The sequence below is a fragment of the Falco biarmicus genome, chromosome 8 (genome assembly GCF_023638135.1).
Source record: "Falco biarmicus isolate bFalBia1 chromosome 8, bFalBia1.pri, whole genome shotgun sequence".
Classification (NCBI taxonomy): Eukaryota; Metazoa; Chordata; class Aves; order Falconiformes; family Falconidae; genus Falco; species Falco biarmicus.
Genome location: NC_079295.1, coordinates 11546053 through 11573191, shown reverse-complemented (window position 1 = coordinate 11573191; position 27139 = coordinate 11546053). Strand labels below are relative to the sequence as shown.

Below are 27139 nucleotides of genomic sequence, written 5' to 3'. Positions count from 1 at the left end.
TAGTTGCAATCCAGGGAGATTGGAGTATTTTAAAATGCGCCTCAAAGAGCGAAATGACCTTTACTGTTTCTCGCTAAATTTAAAAATGCTCTCCAGGGTCCTGCTAATGCAGTTAGCGGGAGAGGCAGATTTTGGGGCGGTGACAGCATTTTGATTTAGGGTGCGTGCCAGACCCCATGGGATTAACCACGGCTTTTGAAGTGCCTGCCCTGCTGGGGAAGGGGCCACGTGCTCAGGCTGAGCCTGTCAGGCCTGAGGTCACAGGACTGCGTACAGGTCAGGGGATTTAAGCTGGCTGCAGGACAACAGTGGGCATTTGGCCGAGGGCGTGCGGTAGCACCTGTGCGTGCATTCAGCCCCTCTGAGGGGAGCTTACGCGCGTCTCCTAACTGGATTTAAAGGTGCATCTGCTGAAGCCAGGCACAACTGGCCAGGCTGCGGTGATGGGGGTGTTAGGGTGAAGACACCCAACCATGGAGCATACAAGTGCTTGTGCACCATGGAGGAGGCATGTTTTCATACCAGGGTGGTTTTTTTGGTTCTTTTGTTTGCTTATGGCATTGTGTTCTTGTGTCTTAATAAATACAGGCCCCCTGCACCCCAATATCCCCTCCAGCAATGAAGCTGTAAATCACAACCTGGCTCAGGCGGAGCTGCTCTGGGTGAGCGTGGGTTAATGAGCTGCAGCCAGTCACCAGGTGAGTTGGGGCACTGGGCTGCTGGACTGAAATACTTTGAGTTCTTTGGGGTTTTTTTGAGTAATAGCTCAGAATTGCATCACCCTGTGAGGTAACTAGTTGCAGGGGTACAGCGCACAGAGGGGCGAGGGGTGTCACTGTTAGGAAGAGAAGGGTGGAAGAGGTGGTGGAGGAGCTCATTTCAGTGCCCTGTGGTGTGGCAGCTTTGCTGCCCCACGGAGCTGGGCAGTCCTGGGGTGCCAGAATTGCGGGTTTAGTAGGCTGTGCTCCCAGGCTGCTGTGCCTTTGGGGTCTGCTCAGCCTGTGCCCTCCCTGACTCCTTCTGTTGACACCCAGCTGCAGCACAGCTGGAGCAAACCTCGGAGGGGTGTTGTTGCTCCCCAGGAGTTGACCAGCAACCCCTGTGTGCCAGCAGGATGCGTTGCTACGGGCTGTCCCCCAAAGGCGCGCTCTGCCTGCAGTCACGGGGCTGCCCAAGGGTTCACTGGCCTGTCCCCAGCTCAGGGACACCCCAGGGTGTGGGATGCTGCAGGTGTGGGGTGGGGAGAAAGGGAAGGGATTTTGGGTTTTGGGAGGGTCACATTCCAGGAGACCCCAGGGGTGCTGCAGGGCAAGGGAGGGGGTAGGTCCGGGTTAGGACAGCTCCCCCAGCCCCACCAAGGTGTGCAGTGCAAGGCTCTCGTCTGGCAGGATCCCAGTACACGGGCAGTCCACATTGCTGGAAGTGCTCAAGCCCTGGCAAGAAATTTCACACGTAACAGAGACTTTGTTTCGTATTTTATTGAATTTCATTTATATTAAATTAAAAATATATTTCTGACAGATTCATGTAACAAAAAGGCAGAACAGTTTTCAAATTGTTCAGCTGGGATGAGCATGGGTTGATGCAAGGTGGGTCGCGGTCTACATTTGCCTTAACAAACAGATAAAGCTCTACCCCAGGGACCATGAGGAGAAACTCGGGACTGCACACGGGGGATGAGGGGGAAGTATAACCACACAAAGAGAAGATCCACAGGTTTCTCCCCAGCCTCCAAACAAGACAAAAGGGGAGGGAAGGAAAAAAAGAAAAAACAAGAAACAATGAAAAGAAGGGAAATTATGCTAAAATATATACCTAATATTAACCCAGGTCAGTAAGTATTTTAACAGTGTATAATCCTCGATAGCTAAAATATGAGAAACAAAAGGTTAAAGTAACATTACGCCACACACAATTGGCATACCCTACTGTGTAAGCAAGTGCAGAAAGTCTGAACACACCACAATAGTGCTAAAACACAGAATCACACAGAATGCCAAAAATGGTACTTCTAACCAAAACCAGAGGGTGGGAAGGGAGAGGAAGAAAAGGGGAGGAGTGGCTTAAATCACAAGCAAATTACCTATATACAAATCAACCCTAAGGACAATTATGTTCCAAATAATGGTGTCCACAAGGAAAATAAAAGCAACATTATCCTTATTTACAAATGCAACTAGCTGTGTCTTTAACAAGCTATAAAAATACTATTCACATTTTCAAAGTAACATACAGTAGTTTTTGTATTTTTTTAATTTTTGTTTCAGAAAGGCAGCTAACTCTGAATGCATCACTTTGCAAGAAACGAGTGACTTCCCCAACACGCTGATGCTTCTCTTCTTCTGAAGGTACTTCATAAGGCAGAAGTATTGTTGTTTTGTCTCTTTGCACTTTGAGAACATGGATAATTGGCTGAACCCCAGACCCTCCCCACCTCTGCCTCTCGCCCACCCCGGGTAGGTGGCCGGGCTGCCTGCAGTGAGCGTGGCCCATGGAGGCAGCCGCCCCTGCGCCACGGCGCTGTCCCATCCCTGTATCACCTCCCAGGTGGGGCTCAGCCTTTGATTTTAAGGGAACAGCAATGTCATCATCCAGGCTTGGGTATCTGAGCCTCATCATAAAAGAAAAAAGTCAATACTTCAAGATGACCAAGTCAGGAAATACATTTTGGATATCTCTGGTTTTAGGAAGAGACTTCTTTTCCCCCTCCATTTCCCCTTCCTACTCTAAGGCTGCTAACTCTTTAGAAATTCCAACATACAATATTTGGGGAAATTGCAAAACCTGGGCAAAAAAAAAAAAAAAGGATTTAAACCATTGTGAATAATGTATCAAATGTGTACCAATTACCGAACAAATGCTATAAAAAATTATATGCCTTCATCGACCTGCATTTTTCACTTAACATAGCCAACCATAAAACCACAAGTAAGTACCCAGCAACTACCTTCAGTCCTCATCTTCAAAGGAACAGTGGTTTAGTGCATTCAAAGTTAGCTACCCCTTACACAGCTGCTCAGTTAATAATCGACCCATTTAACAGCAGTACCAGTTTATGCTACATATGTCATAGTACCTTACCTCAAAAGAACGGCATACATATCTACACTTACTTATAAAATACCATTCACAGTTTATTACTGTGGTTATCCCAAAAGGGTTTAGTCTTCGGAGTGCTATGGGCAATACAGTGTTTTCTCCCTAAGAGGGCTCAAAGGTTGGGCAGGACACGGGGGCGGTGGTGCTGCGGGGACCAAACCACTGGCAAACAGCACGCACGGCAGTGACAGCCGATGGCTCAGTGTATGTGTGTGCCCTGGTCACACCTGAGCCATCAGCAAGAGGGTGCTGTGCGGGATGCACCCTTGCCCTGTTGGTTTCATCCACAACATGTCTGGAGCATGATTCCATGGCTTTTTTATTGGAGAGGGGAGAAGAACTGGGACATAATTACTCAGACTGTGTAACACCTTACAAATCTCCCCATAAACCCCCTCCCTACCAAGGTCCACAAAGCTCGCTCTCAAAATTAAATAAAAAAGGAGAAAAAAAAGCAGCTCTGACTTGTTTCCTAGTCAGGATAACATCCTTCGGTTTCTCCCTCACACCTTTTCCTGGCTTGTCGGCACAGGCTCCAGCTGGAGGATGCCTTGGGTGGATGCACCTCTTTGCTCTGGCTCTGGTTAGGAGATGTGCTTGGCTGCAGTTCAGGCAAGTCCCACCACCATCAGTCAGACCTGAACACCCACGAGCCTCCCCTGAAATGTGCTCTGTGTCCTCCAAACCTACAGGCAGATCCCAGCCACCACTGCAGTGCCACTGATGACAGTGCCTTCCCTGTCCGTAATTTTCCCAAGAGCAACGAGCCTACCAGCATAACAACGTACTAATCCACACAACGGTACAGAAAAATGACCTTGTGCTGAAACAAAATTAAAACAAAGGTGGAGACGTGATTTTTTTTTAGATATTTGAAGTCATGCTTCTAACACAGAGCTTTATTTCTGTTATTTATTCCCAATCTGAAAGCTCCATTTGTAACAGTGACCTTTTCTACCTGTGTAACGCATAGCAAGAGCCAGAAAAGAAAAAGAGGGGGAAGCTTGTGAGCACAGCAACGCTGCACAGAGGCTGCCCTGTGAGACGATTGCAGCTCCTTGCATGGGATGGAGTGTGACTATTACAGCCAACCAACCCCACCCCACACAGTCTTGGCTTTCTAAAAACGAATTTGAACCCAAATCCACTATTTTATATAACTACAGATGAACTGCTTTGTCAGCAGCAGAGGTCTAAGATCCATGGGAATAAAAATATTGCAAGTGACAGAGCTAGAAACGAAGGATGCATAGCCCACGTAACTGTAAGTAACACCACCTTTTGTGCTTTTTAAAAGCCAAAGAGGTGACTGATAACTGGAGGCCTGGCACTGGTTCATGCCTCTGTTCCACCAGTCATCCTCAAGTTGACCAGCCTTCAATGTGACTGGGAAATAAGGGTGGAAGCCCCGATACGCCAGTTGTGCGAAGTGAGGGAAAATCCATCCTGACAAGTAAGCAATGCCTCAGCCGTCAGTCCCCAGAGCATTTATGTTCCTCCCATTCCCTCTCTCTACAAGGGTCAGCAGACAGAGGGTGCGAGTGTCTGTGCGTGTGCGCACGTGGGTGCTGCAGTTACCTTGCATAACACGATGCCTGTGGAGGGTGCAGAGGGCTCCCAGAAGCAGTAGGGCTGACCAGGAGGATGCCTTCAGTCATCCTGGGGAATTACATGACCAACAGCCTAATTCTGACTTGTGCCAGTCTCCTCATCTCACTGGCCCAAATAATCCCGTCATTCCTTTAGCTGCTACCACGATACAGGACACCTACACAGACCCGGCAGGAAAAAAATAAACATTTTCTTTAGTATCGGAGTTCTCCATAGAGGTCCATCATCAGAAAAAAACCCCACTCCTCCCAAGCTATATTTCTAGGCTGACGGACCTCACAGCTAGTATTTCTCATCCATACTGCCCAGATCTATCTGTAGCTATGGAAAGAATGGCTCCACAGAGCACCAGGGACAAGCTGGGCTTTCAGAGTTGCCATTTTCTTTACTTCTAGGCTGGGATTAGTGGTGTCTGAGGATGGGGCATGGCGGGAAACACTGCCCTATAGCTCCCTTTCAGATCTTTAGTGGAAACTGGTATCAGATCGGTGGCACATGTACAGGCTGCCCTGCCCCAGCACCACATCTACACAGGTGCCCTTTGCATGCAGCCTCTGGAGTTACCAGCTGCGGGACAGGAAAAGACAGGTATTTCCCCATTAATTCAGGAAATAATTGGAACAAGATCATTGCTTACAATTCCTGCAGTCAAGAAATGCGTTTTCTACCGAGTGGTTCAACCAGGGTTAACGCAACCTTTCTTTGTACACAGAAAAGCATTCCTGGGCTGAGCTTAAGGAACCTGAAACAGACCCACCCGGTGGCTCTTACTGCTGATAGTCGCTCCGATTTATTTCCATTGCTCGCTACCTGTGAGAGATGACCTGTTCGAAAGCAAGTTGTAAATACTCCGCTACATCTGAGTGAATGGCAATGTAAGAATCCCTCCTGGCTCTTTTGCACAAAAAGAAAAAAAATGAAAAGAGCTGAAGAAGGAAACTTAAAAAGTAGTTGGTTTCAGTCAATTATGTTACAGCAAGTCAATCAGATCCAGCATTCATATCTGTTTGAAATAACCCTCAGGTAGATAATAACATCCAAGACAAGTATCACTGAAAGAGATTAGGAAAAAATAAGCTGTTGCTGTCTTTCATTTAGTGCGTTGCTTTGTGCTTTGAACAAAGGCTGATACACACTCGGATACCTGCTCTTGAAAAGTTAGTCACTGCTCTTCTGCTGCACAGGCTACGATACGGGAAAGGAAAACGTTTACAAATAGGAGACTACAGTATAAAATCCATAAAAACTGACAGTGCTATGCACAGATACCATTGTAGAACGAGAGAATTAATTACACCCAGACAACACGCTTCTGCTGATGCTCTCAGCTACTGCTTTGTGCTGACAGAATGCAGTTTGCGTTCCGAAAGATCTGCTTTCCCCCCAAACCTGTAATTACTCATTAAAAAGCCTGACCCTCATCTTTTACAACACAATACAGTTGAATGTTTGCCATGATTCTGCCACGTGCATTTGCCCGACTTCTTTCACCAAAGCAGCAGCTATACCCCCTAAGGCAAACACAGGATCTGGGGCCAGCCAGGTATTTCTGCTGATCAGATTAAAGCAGCCAAACAGCTCTGCTCTCGGTTTTACTTTTTTTCTTTAACCACGGTGAAACTTCCTTTGGCAAAGAGACAAAAATCTGCCAAAGGAGCTCAGAACAGCTCCTCTAACTCTTCTGGAGGAAGCGTGCAGAATTATGGGCTGTCTTCCGAAGACTGCCACCCCCAGCAGGGAAAAGGAGCAGCTAACCAGACGCCTCAGCACCACGCAGGCCCACACAGTGCAACACAGGTCAACTGCTGGCACAGCAGGGAACCTAAGGGCCGCTGCTGGCAGCTGCAACTCAAACCAGAAGCTCAGGGAAAAAAAATGCCCACTAGTGAAGCTGCAGTCTGTTGAGTTTCCCACCATCACGAACTACTGCGCTCGTTAACCCTCTGTTATCCCTCTGCTGTTGAAGGCACAGCTAGCAGGGCTCAGCAGAGCTCAGCCTGGCTGCGTGTCACAGCCCCAGCGTAAGGCAGCTCCCGTTCTGGCCTTCACGCTGCCTCACCACAAGGAACCGCTGCATTTCCATGCCACTTGATATGTTACATCACACCCACAGTCAACAATTAGAATGAATAAATAATTCAAGTTTTTTTAAGAAACAAAATGTTAAAATGTTAAAAAAGACAATTATTTACATTCTGATTATTTGATGGGCTTGTTTCCAACACCAGTACTACTTAATTACCAGAGAAACAAACGGGCCTCACCTCCCGTGAGCCGCTACATCCCAGCACCATCCCTCTGGGTCTGGTGGTGTGCCCGCTTCTGCCCCAGCAGCCTTTGAGTGCACCTCTTTGAATTCAAACGCATAAGCTGTACCAGGATTTAATTTTATTTTTTTCTCCATTAGGAGTTACTCTGTTACAAGACCTGCTCAGGGACCAATCACCCCCTTTCTCTACCTACCTATGTACCCGAGCTTGTTCTGCGCTGAAACAGGACATCCATGATCCTCTGCCGGTCTTTGTCTCCAGGCAGCTTGGCAAGTGCATCCCAACCTGGCAGACCTTTGTCTGTGCTTCAGACAACACCCTGTGAGCACTACCGTGGGCAAATCTTCCCTGGAGTGGTGTCTCCAGGACCTCATACCACTCCCCTGTGCTCTCCTGCCCCCCGCCTCTGTCTCCTGCCAAGATCTTGAGGCCTTATGGGAGGGCACCAGGAGGAGGCAAGGCCTCCCAGATGCATGATGTTTTTGTAACCATCTGTCCCACTTTACTGGTCTGCTGGTCATTTTGTTCTGCCATCAGAAACCACCTTGGTACCACTTGACCCAACGTCTCCTTTTAATAGCTTCAAAGATCTGTACTTGTTCTTGTTGTTTTCAGACTCTTCAGCCACGTACTCGGTTTAGAGGTTTAACATCTGCCCCTGCTGGTTCAAGCTGGCCTGAATACACCTGAAGCAGAAACAGGCTGTTGGCTGAACCAGCCTTGACCTAGTGATCACACACAACAAGCATATCAACCAACCCAGGTTTGAAATCTCCTCATACCTTTGTCAAGCTGACCTTCAGCCACCAAGATTTGGGTAACTATTCCTTGTTTCTTACTCCTTCCTCTCCTTGCTAGGATTAAAGGTGGCAAGCTGTTGAGGTGGCAGGGATTTGGAGGAGCCTGATGCCATTTCTAGACCAGTGATTGTTGCTGGTTGTGTTGTCAGGTTAGGTCACCCCAAAGATCTCAACTTTAACAGTACCGAAGTGCATAAACTGAAATACTGTTGTATCACCTAAGTTTGCATCCACCAGGTATTGTTTCTTCCCCTTTAAAAGCCTTGTGGATGAAGATATAGGCAGACCTTCAAAGGTACTTAATAGTTCCTTAAGATTGTTGGTGGGAACTAGGTACGCAAATGCTCTTACACACATGGGTCTTGGCATGTCAGGAGCAAGCCATCAGTGTCTCTGGCCCTTACGCCTCCCTTCCCAGCTCCATCTGCCTCAGGTTGCTAAAACCATCCAGAACTCTGGCTGAAAGCATTTCCGAAGAGGAGCAGGCCATGGGGTGGGGTGGGGGTGTCTACCTAAGAAACGAGGTCGATGAAAGCAGAACTAAGTGCGAGGAGACTGACTCATACTTACTTGCATTTTTGATGGAAAACTCTGCAAGTCATGCACATTTTGACTTCTCAAACCCCATATGCACCGCCTTCTCTGCCAGAGTAATCCTCCTTTTAGAAAAAAGTACTCCGTACTGTGCTGCAAGCCAGAACAAGCCATTTGTCTCCTCCAATCCCTTTCAGAGCTTGCTCTGCTGTCCTTCACATGGCAGCAGTAAGAGCTGCTTGCTCTGTCACTGTATTCTCTGAAGCAGTCAATGCAATGGCCTCTCAGAACTGGTAGACATTGTTCCAAAGACTTGATTTGCTTCATTTTGGCATTCCCACAGTCATCCTTTACATATAATTAATTCTTTTTTAATTTAAAATTAACATTTTGCTGGTCACTTCCATATTGCTTCATTCAAAATCCAGAAAACAGTTCAAATAAAATCGGAGCATAAGTGCAAACTAACTTTCCAGTGAACCGCTATGTGCGTTTTCTCCAGTCCAGTGTCTGTCTTCCAGTTTAAAGGACCCTTCCCACCACCACCCCACAGAGCACCAGCAGACTTCATGACCCATATCAAACTCTCCAGTTCTCCATCTTGTCTTCAGTGTTGCCTGACAGCATCCTCAACTCCCTTCATGATCACGAAGAAGAAAAAGAGGGAAGAATTTGTTTAGGTCTTATTATGTATTTATAGTCAGCAGGTACAAAAGAGGAAAGCAATGCTTTTTGCATACAAATCTTGGTTTCTTGGCCTGTCTTTTAGCTTCAAAAAGAACATGTTGGAGGCGTGGTTTTGTTACTCTCTTCTGAAAGGGTTTTTGTGTTTAAAGTGTTTGTCACGTTGGCACATATACAAAAATGGTCGTGTCGTGTACCAGTTCTGAGCGGGAGTCTCTGTGGTTAGGAATTGGCACAAAATCATGGTGTGGCTCAGAAAAAGGGTTTTGCCATACATTAGAGTCACATCATCATTTCTTGGAAAGCCACGATGAAGATCTGAACGATTACGAAAAGCCAGGTTAGCCATTTTCAGTTGGTGGGATAGAAAGTGTTAGAGAAAGAAATTGGATTCTCAATCTCAATTACTATGCTATCACACATGATATAAAAATTGTCCATTTTTCCCCCAATGGAAACTGCACTGAGATTTCCAGAAATGCTGTACAGACTCTCATCAGTTCCTGCTGAAAGAAACAGCCTCTCTGTGGCTTTCCCTAGTGTCTGACGAATTGCTGAGAACTAGCTGAACAGCAGGCAACACTGCCACTGGCCTTTACTGGTACTGTCTGGCTTCTCTGACCATCGGAACCTCCGCATCTGCGGAAAGTGAGAAATGCCAGATCGTACACGCCTTCTTTCAGTCTCTTTCCTTCCTTCCTTCCTTCCAGGTTCCCAACCCAATCTGCAAACAACTCCAAGACATCCTTTCACTTAGAAATATCAAAAATGAGTGAACTGGCAAGAAGAGGAAGCTCATGGGAGAAAGACAGGGAGGGAGGGGAGAGAGAGAAAAGGAGAGCGAGAGAGAAAGCGTGAGGCAGCTAGAAGGGGTTGCCTTTCCACTTCCGTAAGACCGCGGTCACTACACCACTGTATTTCGGTGTCTGTAGGGCGGCGGGGGCAGCACAGTGCCAGGCTTCAGGGAGAACTCGGAGAGGTATTCAGGATTCTCTGCCACAATGGGCCGGATCCGTCCATTCTGTTTGTAAAAGTATTTTGTGCTGTACTCTTGCAGGTAGTCCGGGTGCTGGAGGGTGCTTCGTGGGGGCAGGCTGTGGTTCCAGTAGTCTGGGTTGTCAAAGGCCTTCTTGGCTTTCTCCGGCAAATTGTTCTTCAGGTACTCAGCATTTTCCAAGGTGTTTGCAAAAGTGTTGAGGTACAACGGCTCGTTCACGTACTCATCCTCTGCTTTGGGCTGCCCGTTCGGAGCGTTGTGATACTCTGGGTTGTCCACAGCTTGGAGATCTCCATTCTTTCGTCGGGAAACAAATGGGTTCTCTTCCACAGGGTTTAGGTAATCTAAGGTAAAATAAAATTAAAAAAAAAATCAGCAAAGGGAGGGAGTAATCCATCCATATAGCAAGCATCATGTGTATGTTACTACCAGGCTTTACCAGAAGCAGTACTTGCACTTGTGCATCCTCCATCCCAGCCATGAGTTCAGGTGCCAACTACGTTGAACACACACACTTGCTATGAGTGAAGAATTTGCAACCTAAGCAGACAATATGGGTTAAAATGAAGACCCTGGAAGATGAAGTGACTCATCAAACATACTGGTAAACTAAACTAAAGCTCTCGCTGAGTCACAGCCCATGTACCTTGCGTGATCCTGGACTTCGCTCGGTGTATGATCGACAAACACACCAAGCGACTTCTGCCTCTGCTGCTGACTCTCTGTTGCAGCCTTGGGCATATCAGTCAAACCCTCTGCTCTGCAGTCCTTCCATCCAGAAAGCTCTATAGAAATCTTAGTTAAGCCTCTCTGCACAAAAACCATCCCCCAGGGCTAACTTCTAAGACAGCTTCATTTCTAACAGAACAATTTGCCTGATTAAAAACCTTCCATCCCTGAAGGACAAAGGGCCTCGAAGTGTTATAAAAAAAATGATTCAAATGAGCCTTGGAAAGAGTACAAGAGAGCCTTACATCAGCTCCAAAACAGGACTTGGAGCAGGTTACAGTCACTTCAGATCACTTTCTGTGGATTAACACTACAAAAAATCGTAGCTGAATTGCAGAGAGGTTTTAAGGCATATGGAGTTTGCATGGGAAGCTAGACAGGAGGTGGGAGGGAAGAGAAACCCAGACATTGGCTGTCCTAGGTTAAAAATGCATGCTTAGTAAGGTCTCTTCCCCGGCCACACACAAGTGACTGAGCCACAGAGCGATGGATGCATTGAGTGTCGTGTCCTGCCCTGCTCTGTGTGTAATGAGGTCTCGCAGCGAAGCAGAAAGCCAGCCAGCCTGGGCAGGAGGGAGGCCACTGCCACTGCACGTGGGCTGCAAAGGCAATGGCTTGGAGGTGAGCCAGGGACAACAGTGCCTGGGGGTGGGACCCCTGCAGCAAGGTATGTCAAAAGCATCCAGTTCATTCAAGGCTGGAAATCATCAGATCAAAACCACTCCAGTATTAATTCTGCTTTCCTTCTCAAAGCCTAGAGGTGCCTTACAAAACAGGGTCTCCGTGCTGCTGCTGTTAGTGAGGGATGATCTCTCAGCTGATCTGTGCTGCACAGGGGTGCCAACACAAGACCTCCATTTCCAGTGGCATGGCTCTGGAGACACCTCCACACAAAGTCCTGCCTGTTTTAAGAGGTTGGCTATGTCCTCACCTCAGCTCTGTCCTTATCCAGGACAGGGCCAAAACTATTAAATGCAAAAGTTCAAGACTTAGCGAGTACCTCTGAGCACTTAGCTAAACCTTCGCTGAACCCAGGATGAAGAGGCACATGCGCCTGTACCAACCGCAGAGTGGGAACATTTAATTTATTTTTTTTCAGGCGATGACAGCCAAGCAGTGCTTTGATTTGAAACCCCCAGCTGACAGTGCGCAGCACTGTGGCCACACTGCAACATCCTTGTGCCTGTGCCCAGTGACACAGGAAGGAGGTGCTTTCTCCTGAGCTGCTGCAGGAGGGCTCAGGCAGCATCTGTGAAGTGTTTAGTTCCTTCAGAACAGTGAAGATCCCCAGGGTGAACCTGTATGTGAACATATGTGTGGGCTTACACTGAAGCAAACTCGCAGCATCAAATCTCTGGTTGCAAGGGTGGTTGCAGAAGAGCAGGGCCATAAGTGCACTCCCACAATTGCTACAGCCATGGGTCAAGCCTCAGGGCTCCCTCTGATTCCACCATGTAACACCAAGGGTAAGTGGCTTCCAAATTCTTAGCAAACACAGCAGTTACTTGGCATTTACATTTGCATTAATTAGTTTCTTTAAAGCTAATGCAAAGGTTTGAAAGCAAATTACTAATGACACATCCCCTTACATCTAAATGACTGCTGTCACTATTTAAAAAGGAAGAAATGAATGACAGCAAACTGGGAAGCATAAAAATCTGAGCTGGCACAGACCTAGGCAAACTTCACCTTGCAGTGATGGTCTCTGAAGCACATCTTGTTCTTTCAATCCTAAACTTCTCTTGGGTATAAAATGCCAGGTGTGTGTATTGGTTCTGTGATATGTTCAACATGACATTTACCAAGCACAATGCCATGAAGATAAAGAAGATCAATAAAGAAAGCAAAGTGGAGAATACGGCTGGCCAAAGATAGATCCTTTTCTTGGAAAAAAACTGAAGATTTGTGTTGGGATTACAAGAAGGTTTGGCTTTTTTTTAATTCCCGTCTCATTTCCCAGAAAGAAAACTAAAAGGGGGAAATACCAGACTTGACATATTGGCACATTTAAGCTCTTCTAAGTAGAAAATTAAGCAAAGCAAAATGAATTGCCATGCAAAGAACTATTAACCTAGTCAGAATGTTTCAACCTTGCTGGGTTACTCAATAAAGCCATTTTTGGTGAAAAGCTGCTGACACAGAAAAAGAGAGAAAGCAGTCAGATTAGACCAGGAGTTTCTCCAGAAAGATAATTTTTTACCTGTTTTAGGTTTGTCTCGCATCGGCGTCATGTAGCCATCCTCATCCAGCTCTCCTCGCACGACCCGCTCGGGTATGAAGACTGTGGGATCAGCGCTGTACCTCTGGGTGCTGCTGTCCTCTTTTGACAAGGTTGCCACTTGTTTCCGTAGTGTGCCATTACAGCAGGTGTCTTCAAAGATCTCAGCAGTGGCCCCTTGAGCAACTGGTGCTTCTGGTATTATGCAGCCAGGAGCTCTGTATGGCATCGGCACTTCTGCAGCATAGCCACCATCTCTATACACAAACTGGTTCTGTTGAAAAAGAAAAGGCAGCATGGGAAAGGAGGCTCCGAAGGGAGAGAATATTCAACACTATGTCACCTCTGTGGCTCCTGTGCCTTTCCGGCCACAACTGCTCAATGACGCATTTCACGGGGCAGGTGTACCCTTGTCCATCCTGCAGACTGCTGCATTGCCAGCGCTGCGGCACCAGCAGCAGCACAGGCTATGCTGCGGACTGGCAAAGTATCTGTCTGCCCAGTGGCGCTGAGCTGGCTTCCCCTCCCAGGGACTCACGACCAGAGCAGCGAGGGGAGCAGGGAAGCAAGCTGGCTGCTCAGGGCTGGAAATGGGGCAGGAAAACTTGTCTCCTGCCTAGACCTGTGGAGGCTGGATTTACACAGCTGCAAGAGGCAAACAGGCTATCTCTTCTATTACTTTGGCAATCTCCCCTGGTTTCTGAACAAAACCCTTAAACCTCATGTTAGGGAAATCTGCAAAGGAGACGGGATAGAGGACACGATCATGTCTGAACTCTGTTTATTCTGGGGGGGGCTACTTTTAGGGTGTCCTACAGCAACAATCACATGGCCGCCCAAACACTATGCAATTCCACCAGGTAGTGCATTTCAGGCTGGTGAACTGTGTTATGCTGGTACCTCAACTCAACGGTTCAACTCGACCTACCATTTTGCTTGTCAGCTAGGGTGTGCAAGGAAATTTTGACCTATAAATAGGAAGGAAGAATGAACAGATTCATCCAAGCCTGTTACCTAAATGCTCTTTCAAGAAAAGTTAGCAGAATTTTAGGTGTGGGTCCATAGAGCTTGCACATGAATCCAGGCTGAGTAGAGATCTTGACTATTTGATTGCTTATATACACACTTCATTCACTGTTAGCTTTTCGGCTAGGAAAAAGGGGTCTGAAACAGAAAGTACGAAGCGAGGGAAGGAGGAAATCCTAAAGGATGAAGGCTGAATGTGAAATACTTACTCCTGACATAGGGGTGTAGGCAGGAGGAGGGCTGTGTCCAATTTCACTCTAATAGGAAAGAAAAATGGAATGATGGATATGTAATAAGAGGTCACACGAATGAAACAAGTCACATGAGCTGTGAGCTAACAGGGAGAAACATGCACATCGGATTTCCTAACTGAATCCAAAATCAAAGAATTCAGTCATGGCAAACACCTCACCAACATCGACAAACTGTGTGCCTCACCAGTCTTAGGGAGGGCTGCTGAGTTCCTCTTGCTGGGTAAGGGCATGTGCCATGTGACACCTGCTGACAGCTCCCGTATACCCTGCAAATGTCTCCTGTTTCGTTTTTGGAAAGGCAAATTGTACAGAAAGAATGACAGACGATGCAATCAACTTCAGAGGAAATACAGGGCAGGAGAAGTGCAGAAAGCAGCGTCCAGCTCCAAGACAAGGCTTGCTTTCCCAGGGACAAAGCAGGAGAGGAATAACTGGGAGGTCAGAAGGGTGCAGGACTGTAATTAGACGGTCACAGCTAGCTTAGTATCCCAGTAAAAACAGGGACAAAGCAGGAGAGGAATAACTGGGAGGTCAGAAGGGTGCAGGACTGTAATTAGACGGTCACAGCTAGCTTAGTATCCCAGTAAAAACAGCCCCTAAGTCCTGGTAAACCCAAATATCACTGCGGCACCTGGATTTCAAGACTCCAATGTGCCACGGTCCTGCTCACCCTTCTAATGTCACCTACGTATCACAGGCTAAGGGGTTTTACTGAGAAGTCTGCAGTATCTATGCAGAGATCTTCATTATGATATTGGTTTCTGGAACCATTGTACACTGGCCTGTGGACCCTGAACTGCTGTAACATGACCAGCACAGCATCTGCATTTATATAATATATAATAAATATATTACTGCTTCTCAAAACCAGCCTGTTTTTTATTGAAGAAATGCTGATTTTTTTGAGGAAAATAAAACCACACCAAAACAAATTTTATTTTTCATGGGTGTTTCTAATGCCAAAAAGTTACTTTTTACACTGAAAGATCAGTTCATCATAATTTCTTTGTTTCCCATTTTATTTCAAAAACTTTATTACATTTCATTTATCTCCTAGTTGGGGGAGAGAAAAAGGGTTTGAAGAAAGAAGGTCTAAACTTGAGATAAACTAGAAGGAAAAACTGCCTCTGGAAAGACGTCTAACCACCCTGAGAATACTCTGCTTTAGAAAATTATCTCGGTAACCAAAACCTGTTTCAAAACCACATCCACACCAAGAAACATATCAAAATTAAAAGACAACATGCATCCTCACATAGTAAGGATTGGATGTTCTACAGTCAATCTTTCCCTTATAAATTCCTTGACAAAACATCAGGATGATGATGATGGTCACTGTCAAATTGTCTTATTTTATAAAGGAATGTTTTGTGTTTAAGCAAAATACCTGCATCAGGAAAAAACTTTAAAACCCCCTAACTTTTTAAAAATGCATACTGTCTGCCTGAAGACCCTTTTCTGGTGATGGAGAATACACCCATTTCTTTCTATTTGAAATACCGCCACAGGCATTTGGTTACTCAGATATAACACCTCCTGAGGTGCAAATGCAGCGATGAGCCATAGGTAGAGATACACTTTTCACCAGCCCCATGAAAATTTGTCCTTATTTAGCCAAGTTATGACTTAAAAAGACTCCAGGTTGCAAATTACAAAAGCACAGGAAAACCTTTGTTAGCTGAATTGTCTATCTGCACCACCCATTAGCAAAGCTTGAGCAGGACTCTCTCTGTTTTTCCTGAGCGAAACTAGATGCTGGAAGGAAACACAGGAGGGGATCTATCCCATGGTCTCAATAATCCCCCTGGCCAGTGCCCAGGGAGGAGGAAGAGAAGAAAATAGCAGTCTGAGCAGATTGCGGAGCAGTTGAGAGGCTTACAAGGAAAGTGATGCTGGAGGAGCTGGCAGCAGGGATGGTCAGGAGCTAGGGAATGGTGCCTTGCAAAGGAACAGAAGGCAATGGCAAGTGAAAGAGACTGTGAGGTGCCAGGAAGTAGAAAGGGCTAGCACGTGACAGGAGGCTGAGTAGGAAGGGAGATGGTAGTAAGACCTAAATGCAACAGGGAGAAACAGGAAGCACAAGGACAAAAGACAGTCTGAAAGCACTGAAATACTTCTCTAGAGGCTGGAGCTGAACTTGAATCTCCTCGGCTGTCAGCAAATCGCTCTTGAACCGAAAAGCCCAATGCAGGCCTGGTTCACTGGCGCAGAGGGAGCTGAGCAGCCACTGGTTCTCCCTTAGCACGAGTGGTAGAGCTTTGCTCTGTGCAGCCAATGGGAGCTCCATCGGGAGCTCCAGGGGCTCTGTGCATGGGTAATAGGGCTGAGGGAGGAGGGGCTGAGACACCACTGAAGTCTAGCCTAACTGTGACTCACCTCATTAAGCTTTTGCCAAAGAGCTCATTATATTTGAAAAGCAGAGCTTAAACTTAAGCCCAAGGCCTGGGAGGAACTTTGGCTTCTCTGGCTCAGCTGTGGCTGCTGACAGCCAGAGAAGCCAGGATGATGCCAACTGCAAAGAAAGTGCTGTGTAAGGCAGTACAGACAGATGACAGAGGGCTTGGCTGGATCAGCCTGGAAGCCTCAGTGCTGCCCCAGCCAGGCATGGTCTCCTTCTCTCAGTCAAGAAAAGTGTACTTGTATCCAGAAACAGCCAAGAGATGTTCACAAGGAGGGAAGGAAGAACCAAAGTCAGCAGTTACCTTGCTGAGATGATCGCACTTGAGAGTGAAGAAGATTGTAACAGGAGAGGGAACACTTTACTGGAGATTACTTTTTAAAAGGGAACAGACATCAATACACATCTGGATACAGACTGTGCAGCAAGCATGTAACTTTGCAGTCTTCTGCAAAAGGCTTGTTTGGAATAACTGGGAAAGTCCCTTTAAACAGGGAACACAGTGAAAACTGGAGATGCTTTGATTGCAGAGGTCAAATCCCCCCCCGAAATCCCTCACCTTTCTTTTGCACCACAGACTTACAGTCCACTTGTAATGACACATGGGCAAGGACAGGTTGCAACTCATAATGTGTTAGACAAATGGATTAAAAACATCCCACGAGCGTGCCAGATGCTAGTTCGAAGTCCTGCTGATGGCTAAAGGATGTTGCACTGCAGGAAACTTAATCTGCCTTCTCCTTGCCCTCTGATCTTGTTTTTACTTGAATTCAGGGAAGCTTTCTGCCTACTCCAAAAAGATGGAGGAGGAAGTTGTGAAGACAGATAAGTAGTAAACTATGGTCCATAGAAGATGGTGAAGATTTAGGCACACTGATGATTACAGGTAGGTTCCAGAGAAGAAATACAAAGCAGTGACTAGAAAGTCAGCTCTCTCAACGGTGAGGAATCCCAAAGCTCTACTGGGAATCCTCTACCTCTCTGTAAAGTTCTCCAGCTTCCTTCCCTCCCGCCTGCAGGCTACGAGACTCTGAAGAGGGGGGTTGCTTCTTTTGATTTCTAAGGTGGCTAAAGCCCTCCAGCTTATGCAAGAGTGAAAAGAGCTGTAGCAATATTGTCTTAGTATTATGTGCTGGGGATTAGAGTTCACTGCTGTCCACTTTTTACAGACACTAAACCAGTGACTGTAACGACTCCTTTTCTATTTGGTACTACACCATGCTATATTACGCACTTTTAATTTACATCTTTCTATTTTCACAGGGGCACTCCCATGAATTTCAACTTGTGGTTCACTGATTCTAGATGAATAAGGGGAGGGTTGTCTTGAACTCCTTTTAGTTCACAGCTCACAGGGATCTCTTAAAAGTAACTTAGGAAAGCAAGTCTTTTGTCAACATGTTTGACTTCAGCACACAGGGCTATGCACCTCTGCCAGTAAATGTTTAGATGATTAGCAACTTAAAAAAAATACTGTTCTAGGATGGCCACATTATCTATCCGTGGGCAGGCTTTGCTCCACCCTCATCACAAAAGGCTAAACCCACTGTCCTAGCTTTAAATCTTCTTGGCCAGGACTCTAAGATTTAATCACACACTATGCAACTGTAACAACATAATAACAGGCCCTCTTAGACTAGCCCTGTCCCAAGATGTCAGGAAAGACTGGACTAGCATTAATGCATTTATTTTTGCTGACAAGACCCTTCCCAGTCAGTGACCTGCCCACTAAGATCACAGTAATGGTCTTTTCTTCATGCCACCCCTTTAGCTCTGTATTAAACATAGGTATCGTGCAACAACATGCTTAACACAGAACCTTACATCTTGGCTCTTCCCCAAACCACTATTGTCTGTACATTTTTTTTTTCTTTACTGTTTTCCCCATGAGTTAATACCCTGTGGCCACTGTTCCAAAAAAAAGGAGGCAAAGCAAACAGCTGTCATGCCAATTAGTGGGGCTGAAAATGTGATATAAATGTTTAAATGTCTTTACATTGCCTGCTAATTGCAATGTGATGTCATGATTTTGTAGGCTTCTAAGACAACAACCCCCAGCCAGAACACGGTCAGGATATGAATCACACTGTGAGCAGAAAATACATTTGGACCTTATCAAGTAAAACTTAGCTAGCTTGATTTGTATGTGTAATCCACTTTACTCTGTTAATTTTTCATTGTTGCTGTTGCTGGCTTTGCATCTGAAATACAATGTTGAAATACAGAGCTGATGTTCCTTTTCTGAGATCTAGGTTTTCGGATTTCTGATCCTGAAATTCTGACCTGAATGATAAAGATCTCTAGCTTGTTGACATGGACAGAGACTTCAGAGGCTGGTTGCTCAAGGATCTCATTACATAAGACTGCTTAAAATGTCTCAACTTGCATACTGGAAAAAAAAAAGATGAATCATTACTCACCTCCTTTTGATCGTGTCATATGCATTATATCCACTAGCTCTGGCGTGCACACATCCATTGACATCTAAACTCTAAGCATCCTCCAGAAGGAGCCTAGCCTTTTTAACTGCCCATGAACAGCCCTAACCAGAAATGCCTGAGATTCCATTCTTTATACCACGATTGAATTTCAGGCACAAACATGACATCAGTGAGAAAAGGTAAAAAACAAGCAAATGTCCCCTAACGCCTTCTTAGAGGCCCTTTGGTATTAAAATACCAATGACATATCAGCTATTATAACCACTAACGTTTGTGTAAAATAAGCCTTGATAAAAGAGAGGTAAATAACACTTCCGTGAATATTGGCTTGTGTTATTGCTTTCTATTCATTAATTTCATTTTCCAATTCCTTGCTTCTAAAATCTCCCAAAGGTAAGCATCTCCTCCTTTATAGCAGAGACATAATATTTTCTGGCTGCACATTAAACTGTAATGAAATCAAAGCCTTGTTGGGGCCTGCCACTCATATTTATGTAGTTGTGTGAATATGGCTCTGCCTTGTCTCTTTTCATTTGGGTCTAGCATCATGCCTGGAGTGTGGCATCCAGAGCTGTGTTCCTCCCCCTGCCTGCACTACAGTTCATCCCACACCAGCCCTTCGGTGACGACAGCTACACCCACAGCAGATTTCAGGTGGAAGAAATGCTGAAGGTACTCAGCAATGTGATGCTGCTCTGGGACTATGGGTGGTACAGGACTATTACCAAACAGAAAATAAATAAAATACTATTTTAAAGCATGATCTGCTACCCCCTCTTTTCCTTTCCCTAGAAACTGTTTACCTGATTTGAAAGTAAGTCAGTATCCACGCTTGAATCACCAAACCACAGCCTCCTAACATACCAGGCTGAGCAGGTCTTGCTGCAAGCACCAAGATTTCAGCAGTTCTCTAGGAAGGACAGCTGATTTATGTGAGTGGATCTGAATAATACGTTTGGGATGCTCTGGTGGGGCCGCAGGCAGAGCACACAACACAGAGTTGTCCCACCAGCCCCAAGCAAACTCCAGCTACATTTCAAGGGAGCAGCCTGGTATTTACAACTGATCTGAACTGAAATTCAAATACGAAACACCACCCCAGGAGAGCAGCCACCTCTGCTACAGAGCAGTCCTGCTTCCCTCTGACCACAGAACTAACAGCTTATTATGCCCTGCTTCAGATAGCCCACAGCAAACACATCTGAGATGAAAATCAAAGGAAAGAAAAAATATGTACCACGAGATCACTCCGTAATGTTAAATAGAAATGAAATGCTGTTGTGGTATAGTAATAGCTAGAAGTCTTTGCAGACCTCTGGAGATTTCTGGTCCTAGCCCCTGCTCAGAGCAGGACCGTATATAAGAAGAAAGGATTAGACACCCCCAGGCCATTACAGTTACAGCACATCCATCCCTGAAGCTCGAAGCACCCGAGGCAAGTGCGGCATTCCTCATGCTTTCTCTTCTGCTTAGCATGGGCTCCTGTCCCTGCCTAAGGGAACTCCACTCCCTGCTGGGTACTCTCCTTTAGGACTATGAAGAAAAGTTCCCATTAGCATCACTGCCAAGTGTCACGGCTTGGCGCTAGGCAAAAGTCACTGCTGGCACCTTGTATCATTTCAGCACACAGAAAACCAATCACAGCATCCCAGAGATGTACATCCATTGCAGCTGGTTTGGGATATGTATGTATGTGTCTCTTACATCACCTGTTTCAGGCAACAAACAGCAATATGGCCCGCCTGAGTTAATGTAGCAAGACGGGATGTACATTTTTCCAGTGAAAGGAAAGCCTATTATTCAACAACAAAATAAAAGGTAGGAATAATATACACAGGGCGTGGACAGTAGGTACGCAATAAATTACAATGCCCTTAGTTCAATGGTCATAAAGTTCCATTGAGGATCAATGAATCTTTACTGGAAACCATGATGTCCCAGTCCCTTTTTCCAGCACTACCCTTTCTCAGAATAGGTGTAAACATTTTAACTGGAATGTTGATACACAAGTATAGAAAAGAACGTAAGCACCATTCTATGTTAGCTAATGTTTGCTCCAGTCTCTGACAACTGCTCCTTCCACGATCAGGACACAAAACACCCAGTTTAGATCAGTGAGGGGGAAAAAATAACTATAGAAGAAACAAGGAATAAGTCTTTTCTGCATATAAGTATTTTCTGCACATAAGTTTTTTCTGGTTACTGTTTGTCAGAGGTGTGGTAAAATTTGGAGCTGAGCCTGAGCTCTAACTCGGTTCACATAGGCTGCCTGTATCATCTGGATGTGCCAGATCACGTCCTGGCAGTATGGTGGGTTGAAGACATCCTAAACTTGTTCAGAATTAGTATGGATGTTTCACTGGTGAGCTGGGTTCAGGTCAGCACTGACTGACTTCATAGCTTCAGATATATCATGTGAACTTTCTCTTGCACAATTTTCTCTCCTAACAGCAGCCTGTTTTCAGATCTATAAACTCTTTTAGAGCAGTCCATATGCAGAGGGATACCCAAATTGTAATACAGCCTTCTAAGAGTGATTTAACTAGGACTGTGAACAGTAAACGCCATATATCACAAACAAAACATGCCTAACCATCTTGGCGTAACGGTATAAGAAATGACATACTTAAATATCGCACAGAATATTTCCTGTGCTGTTACTGGAAACTAGCAGACATACACCATATATTTTCAGTCTAAATACTTCACCAAGTAGAGGAATCAAAGATTACAAAATGACCAATGAAAATGATCTGTGAGGAGATGCACGATGGGGCCACAAAACTCAGTATCCAGACACGGTGACAGGGAAACATGGGTGAAATGTTTTTTCTATACCTGGGCTGGGAAGAAAAGCATTCACCCACTGTATTGGCATCAAAAATACTACCTGGAACACCCCCTGTCCTCCAGATACCAGAAACCTTCAACCTTCCAACCTTCAGAATGGCCAGCAAACAGACTTCAGCTGGCACAATGTAATTTGGTCTAAGCATGACACAAGAATGAAGCTGCAAGAATTCCCTTCCCCTATTATTTTGTATTCACGCACGGTGTCAGACAGACAAGAGAGCAGGAAGAGAGACAGCTTGCATGTGTCTATCTTTCCCTTTCAATCTCTTTTACTCCCATATCCCTCCTGTCACCCATGACTAGCTTTCTGTCACTCCTTTTTTAGTACACTCTCCAAGACGTTTTACAGTAAATAGCACCTTCTAACACTGGGCCAATTCCCCACAGTTTGGAAGAGACAACATACCATTTCATAGCTACTCTAACAATTCTCTGTGGGAGAGAAGGGTCAAGGCACTGCTCCTGCTCATATGCTGTAGCATCTGTCCAAAACACAGGAACAGCAGCAGCTCCTTTTCTGTACAAACCTCAAGCTTCAAATCCCAAAACAGGGAAAGGATGGGAAATGGGACCAAAACCACAACACGGTCATGATTTGTGATTGCGACACGGCAGACAAAAAAAAAAAAAAAAGAAAGAAAAAAAAAAAGGCACAAAAGAAAGCTGATGAGCAATACTCAGGGCAGCAGCCCCCTCCTATGCCGCACGCTGCATTGCCATCTTCCCCAGTCTGTTTTGTACAGTAATCAAAGGATATTCTGAGCCTCTCAAAATGCCATCAACCCTCATTGAGAATGAAATAGAGCACATCTTCACTGAAGCCTTTACAGCAGTAATCATTATAGCATGCTGGCCTGAACAGGGAGCTCTTACAGACAAAGATGGGTTTTAAAAATAAAATAAAAAAGCCTTCCTAAAATCTGAATAGAAACTTGATGATAATCTCCCAATTTTATTATGCAAGGGGGAAAAGAAACCCATAATTGTGCACTCTTGGTCTCTTATAGCAAAGAATAGGCTTCTTGATGAAACACTGAGTTGATTTAGAGCAGGGCTTTGGTTCTGGTGGCAATAATACACTAAAAGAAATAACTATCCAGCTGATTTGGATAAAATAATCATTTTTTAACATTCTAAATCTAAACTTCATCTGTGCCTCCTCCCACTTCTCCCCACCGCATCTTTTGGAGAGTCTTTTTATAGCTTTGAGAATTTTTTTCCCCTCCCCTACCGCAGCATTTAACAGGAAAGACAGACTCTTTACTGTGGCTAACAAAAGCCACTTTAGGCTGTGCTGGCATTTATCCCCATTGCAGGTATGTTTAGAAAGTACAGTATTCGACACAGGATGCTCCAGAGTCCTCCTGCCACCTTATGGCCAAAGCATTATCACCTGAGTCCCATTGCTGTGGCTTGGGAGACCCAACTGTCACAGGCAGCCAGGTGTTTCAGTGACACCTCCTTGGAGCCCTGCCAGGTGCATTTCCAAATCATGGCCCCTTGTATTTTCAGGTGCTTTTATTATTTCAAGAAAATCATACGATTCCTTAGAAATGCGTATTTTTCACCAACAATTTATGCTTCAAATCTTGTTAGCAAAGGAAAATTTTCTCCCAGCTCTCATAATTATTTCCTGACTCTTAGTCCACTTTTCCATCTACTGAATTACGTAGAGTTGTTTAGCTTGCTGTTTTCCAAGAATGCCTCATCAGTGCAGTGTAGAAATATTTATTACTTACTCTCTTTATATCTATTGACTTTTTTTCTTTCCACAAGAGAAAAGAAAATGGATCAGCTGTGAGCTCTCTTGACTGTTAACACAGCCAGCAGCTATTCATGGATTAAGCAGATGCTGTCTGATTTTAAACCAGTTTATATTAAAGCTCAATGAATTTACATGTCATGCATCAAGGTTTGAAGCAATATACAGCTACAGTCGTTTCCACCCATTCCACTGAGCGTTCACTTGTGGTAGGTCTCCCCAGGAAGTACTGCGAGGTGGTGATTTGTTATTAAATATATCTTCAATTTCTAGAAACCAAAATGCCAACCAATGCTTTTAGAAAGTCTGACTCTAAATTGACATGCCTGAAGTCAGGAGACTGAATGTGACAGAAAAACAGCTAAGGCATTAAAAAAATTGTGTTTTAAGGCACTTGGCCTGCAAAACCATGAGGCAATTTGACAAGTTGGTCCTGATCATCTATTCAGGCTGAGAAGGGCTTACTCCTTGAGAAATACCACTGATTTCAGCTGGCCTGGTTGCAAAGCAAGAAACTAATTGCCATAATGCACTTTCAAAGAATTCTCTGTGAAGAGCCAGCCATCATCTAATCTCTTTGAATTCTCCATATGAATTTTCCTTCTTTCTCCTTTGGCAAACTTCACACATTTAAAAAAGATATTTAAATACTCATATTCTAAAGATTCATATTTTGTGAAAAGCTTTCCTTTTTCATGTAAATTATTGAGACTGAAATATTTTTTTCATCTAATGTATTTTACAGTGTATTTTTGCATTTTTGTTCTTACTACTTCATTCACCCCGAGCAATGAAATTAGACTGACTAGCATTAGTCCGGGTTCGCCTTCTGCTTTTCACAGACAAAGATGGCCTTGTGCTATCTACCTTTCCAAAAAACCCACAAAAAACACCTAGAAACAGACGCAGCAGAATTTCCCAGAAGAAGAAAGCTACAGCAGGCAAAATATTTGTGATGGTCAACTAGACACCAACAAAACACTAACAGCCACTGAGAATTGCTTAATGTAAAAAGCACAGCAGAACAGACAGGCACCTTCTACCACCAGGATGTCATTAAAACTTAGAGAAGCAGAAAATGGGAATTTGAGATCTTGAAAGCGAACTTGGTGGGACTTCCAGATTTACCCTAAAGGTTTGATGGCAGCAACTGCAGTATCTGGTACAGTGTTGCCAAGACTCTACTAGGAAAATACACAAAATGCAGCGTTTAATGAAAGTCATGTAGAAGGGATTCATACAAACTTTCCCAACTAATCAAGCAGTTTTTCAAGAAGCAAGAGAGCTAACATAGAGTTGGTGTCAGTGTAATCTTCCGAAATGCTATGAAGAGCTTTGATATGATGTCTAGTCAATTTACAAGTTCATCTGTTCTGGCATTGGAGATTTCATCGCAACACTTGCACCAGGAAGTGAAAGAGTCTAGTAGAAAGGCAAAAAAGTAACTACTACGATTTTCAGAAAGTTTTTGATCACCTTTTAAGGAAAAGGAACTAAAGAAACAGGACGGAAATAAATAAAAAAGTCTACAACCTGACAGACTGCAGGAATAAGCATCAAATTTAAGGAAAGATTTGGTCATATTATTTTTGGGAAGACACTACAGAAGAAAAGGGTAGCAAACACCACAAACCAACCAAATAAAAAAGAGGCATCACTGTCCTTTAACAACACACAAATAGGACTATTCTACTCAACCCCATAGGCAGAGGAGATTCCTGATAACTGGAAGCTCCTTAGTTTAGCACAGAAAAGGGTGCATGGTGGACAGTAATAGGATCCAAACCCTGCTAAAGAGACTTTTTAACATTGTGATGTATTTTCCAACCCACTTGCTATAATGAAGACAATCTTTCTAAAAGACAAACTCTACCTCAAACAGGATTTCTGCACTTGATGCAGAAATTAAGAGACAAGAGACTCTGGCCTATGTTATGCCAGAAGGTTAGACAAAAATGCTTGCAATGGCCCCATCTAGCCTTCACGCAAATTATCTATTGACTTTAGGATGAAGTTGTTTTACTGCCATCAGCCCACCATGGCCAGGACACACCTGGAGAAACAATTTAGCTTGAGAGCTTGGCCAGGAACGGTTAACTGCATGTTCTTACAGAAAAAGAAATGGGGATCAGGAAGACACCAACTGCTACTAAAGCCCTGGACACGAGGAGATTCATGGACAAATCATGACTCCCTCCAGCCACCTTCTTTGCTAAGAGGAAAGGATGCTATAACCAACTGTTAGCCCTCCCCACCTGCAATGACAGTAATTCTCACACTAGCTCAGCTGTGCTGACACACTGGGAAGTGCCCCTCCAGACTCTGACTGCTCTCCTAAATCCTCCCTCCCAGCTGTAACTGAAGACAGGGGTGCTTACAGCCCGCCACCTTCCAAGTTTGCTGTATTTCACTATGTAAAGGAGGCCATATTAGACCTCAGATCTGATGTTCCACCAGAGCATTGCAAGTGCCTAAGAAATTCAGCCCCACTACTTAAACAAATCTAATAAAGTCACTTAATTCTGGTAGTGATCCCACTGAGTGAATAGTCCCTACTGTCCATGACAGGCTTTGGAAGGAAAGATGCCATGCTGACATGAAACACATCTGAAAATCACTAACAACCACCTCCTTTGTAATCTTGTGATTTGGAAATGGCTACCTTTCAAATTTAGAAACCAGAACAAATTAATCATAAAGATAGCTTCTTGCCTGCCTTCTCTCTGAAATAATCTTTTTATACACAGACATATACAGATGTTAGACTATGAAAGACTACCAGACCTAATGCCGCAACAGGACTGCCGCAATGGCATACCAGACACTACTCAGGGAACTGAAACTTGGCTTTTGGCATACGAGTCTGCTTTAGACAAGCAGAACAGTCTCCCTGGATGTGTGAATTGGACACCTCTGGGAAAAAAAAAAAAAAAAGCGCTTGATATTTAATTGCAGAGTCAGCAGGTGCTTCCATGATATATAGCACATGGAATAAAATTACAGGGACAGTATCAGCCAGTAATAAACAGTATGGACTGTTTTCAGCAGGAATTAGCCAAGGATTTAGAGCAGAAAGCATCATGGTGTACACAGAGTGCTTTCTGTATTAGTATTATCTCTGTGCACACAGGACAGTACTTGTTACAAATACCTGAATGAATCATCTAATGGCTGTGAATGTAGGACACTTGAGCACTAGGCTAGGGTCCTGTGCTCATGGAAACACTGCCTAGGATTCGGCTTATCTCTCAGAAGCACAGAGCTTCTAAAACTCCTTATTTCTAGAATATCTCCAGACGATGGAAAATAAAAGCTGGAAAAGCCGAAGAGCTGAAATTGCAACTGAAGAATTTCAGATGCAATGAACGAATTCGGTTTAGCTTAGGATGCTAATTTGTATTTAAAAGTTGCATCAGTCTCAGGCTGGACTTCATAACAGAGGGCACCGTTATGAGCTAGAGCA

The 27139-nt window shown here is 44.7% G+C and overlaps 1 protein-coding gene across 3 annotated transcripts in view; it reads right to left on the bottom strand.

Annotated features, from left to right (window-relative positions):
- Positions 1-1462: 1462 nt before the first annotated feature.
- Positions 1463-27139, bottom strand: part of ERBB4 (erb-b2 receptor tyrosine kinase 4) — a 638473-nt gene continuing 612796 nt past the window's right edge. For 2 of the 3 annotated variants that reach the window (XM_056350326.1, XM_056350324.1), the window contains exons 26-28: positions 12925-13216; positions 8351-10339; positions 1463-7666 (exon numbers count right to left, since the gene is read on the bottom strand). In XM_056350326.1, the coding sequence (XP_056206301.1) occupies positions 9903-10339; positions 12925-13216 (729 nt within the window). In that variant the 3' untranslated portion in view covers positions 1463-7666; positions 8351-9902. The remainder of the gene's footprint in view (positions 7667-8350; positions 10340-12924; positions 13217-27139) is intronic. The other variant, XM_056350325.1, reaches the window with a different exon arrangement.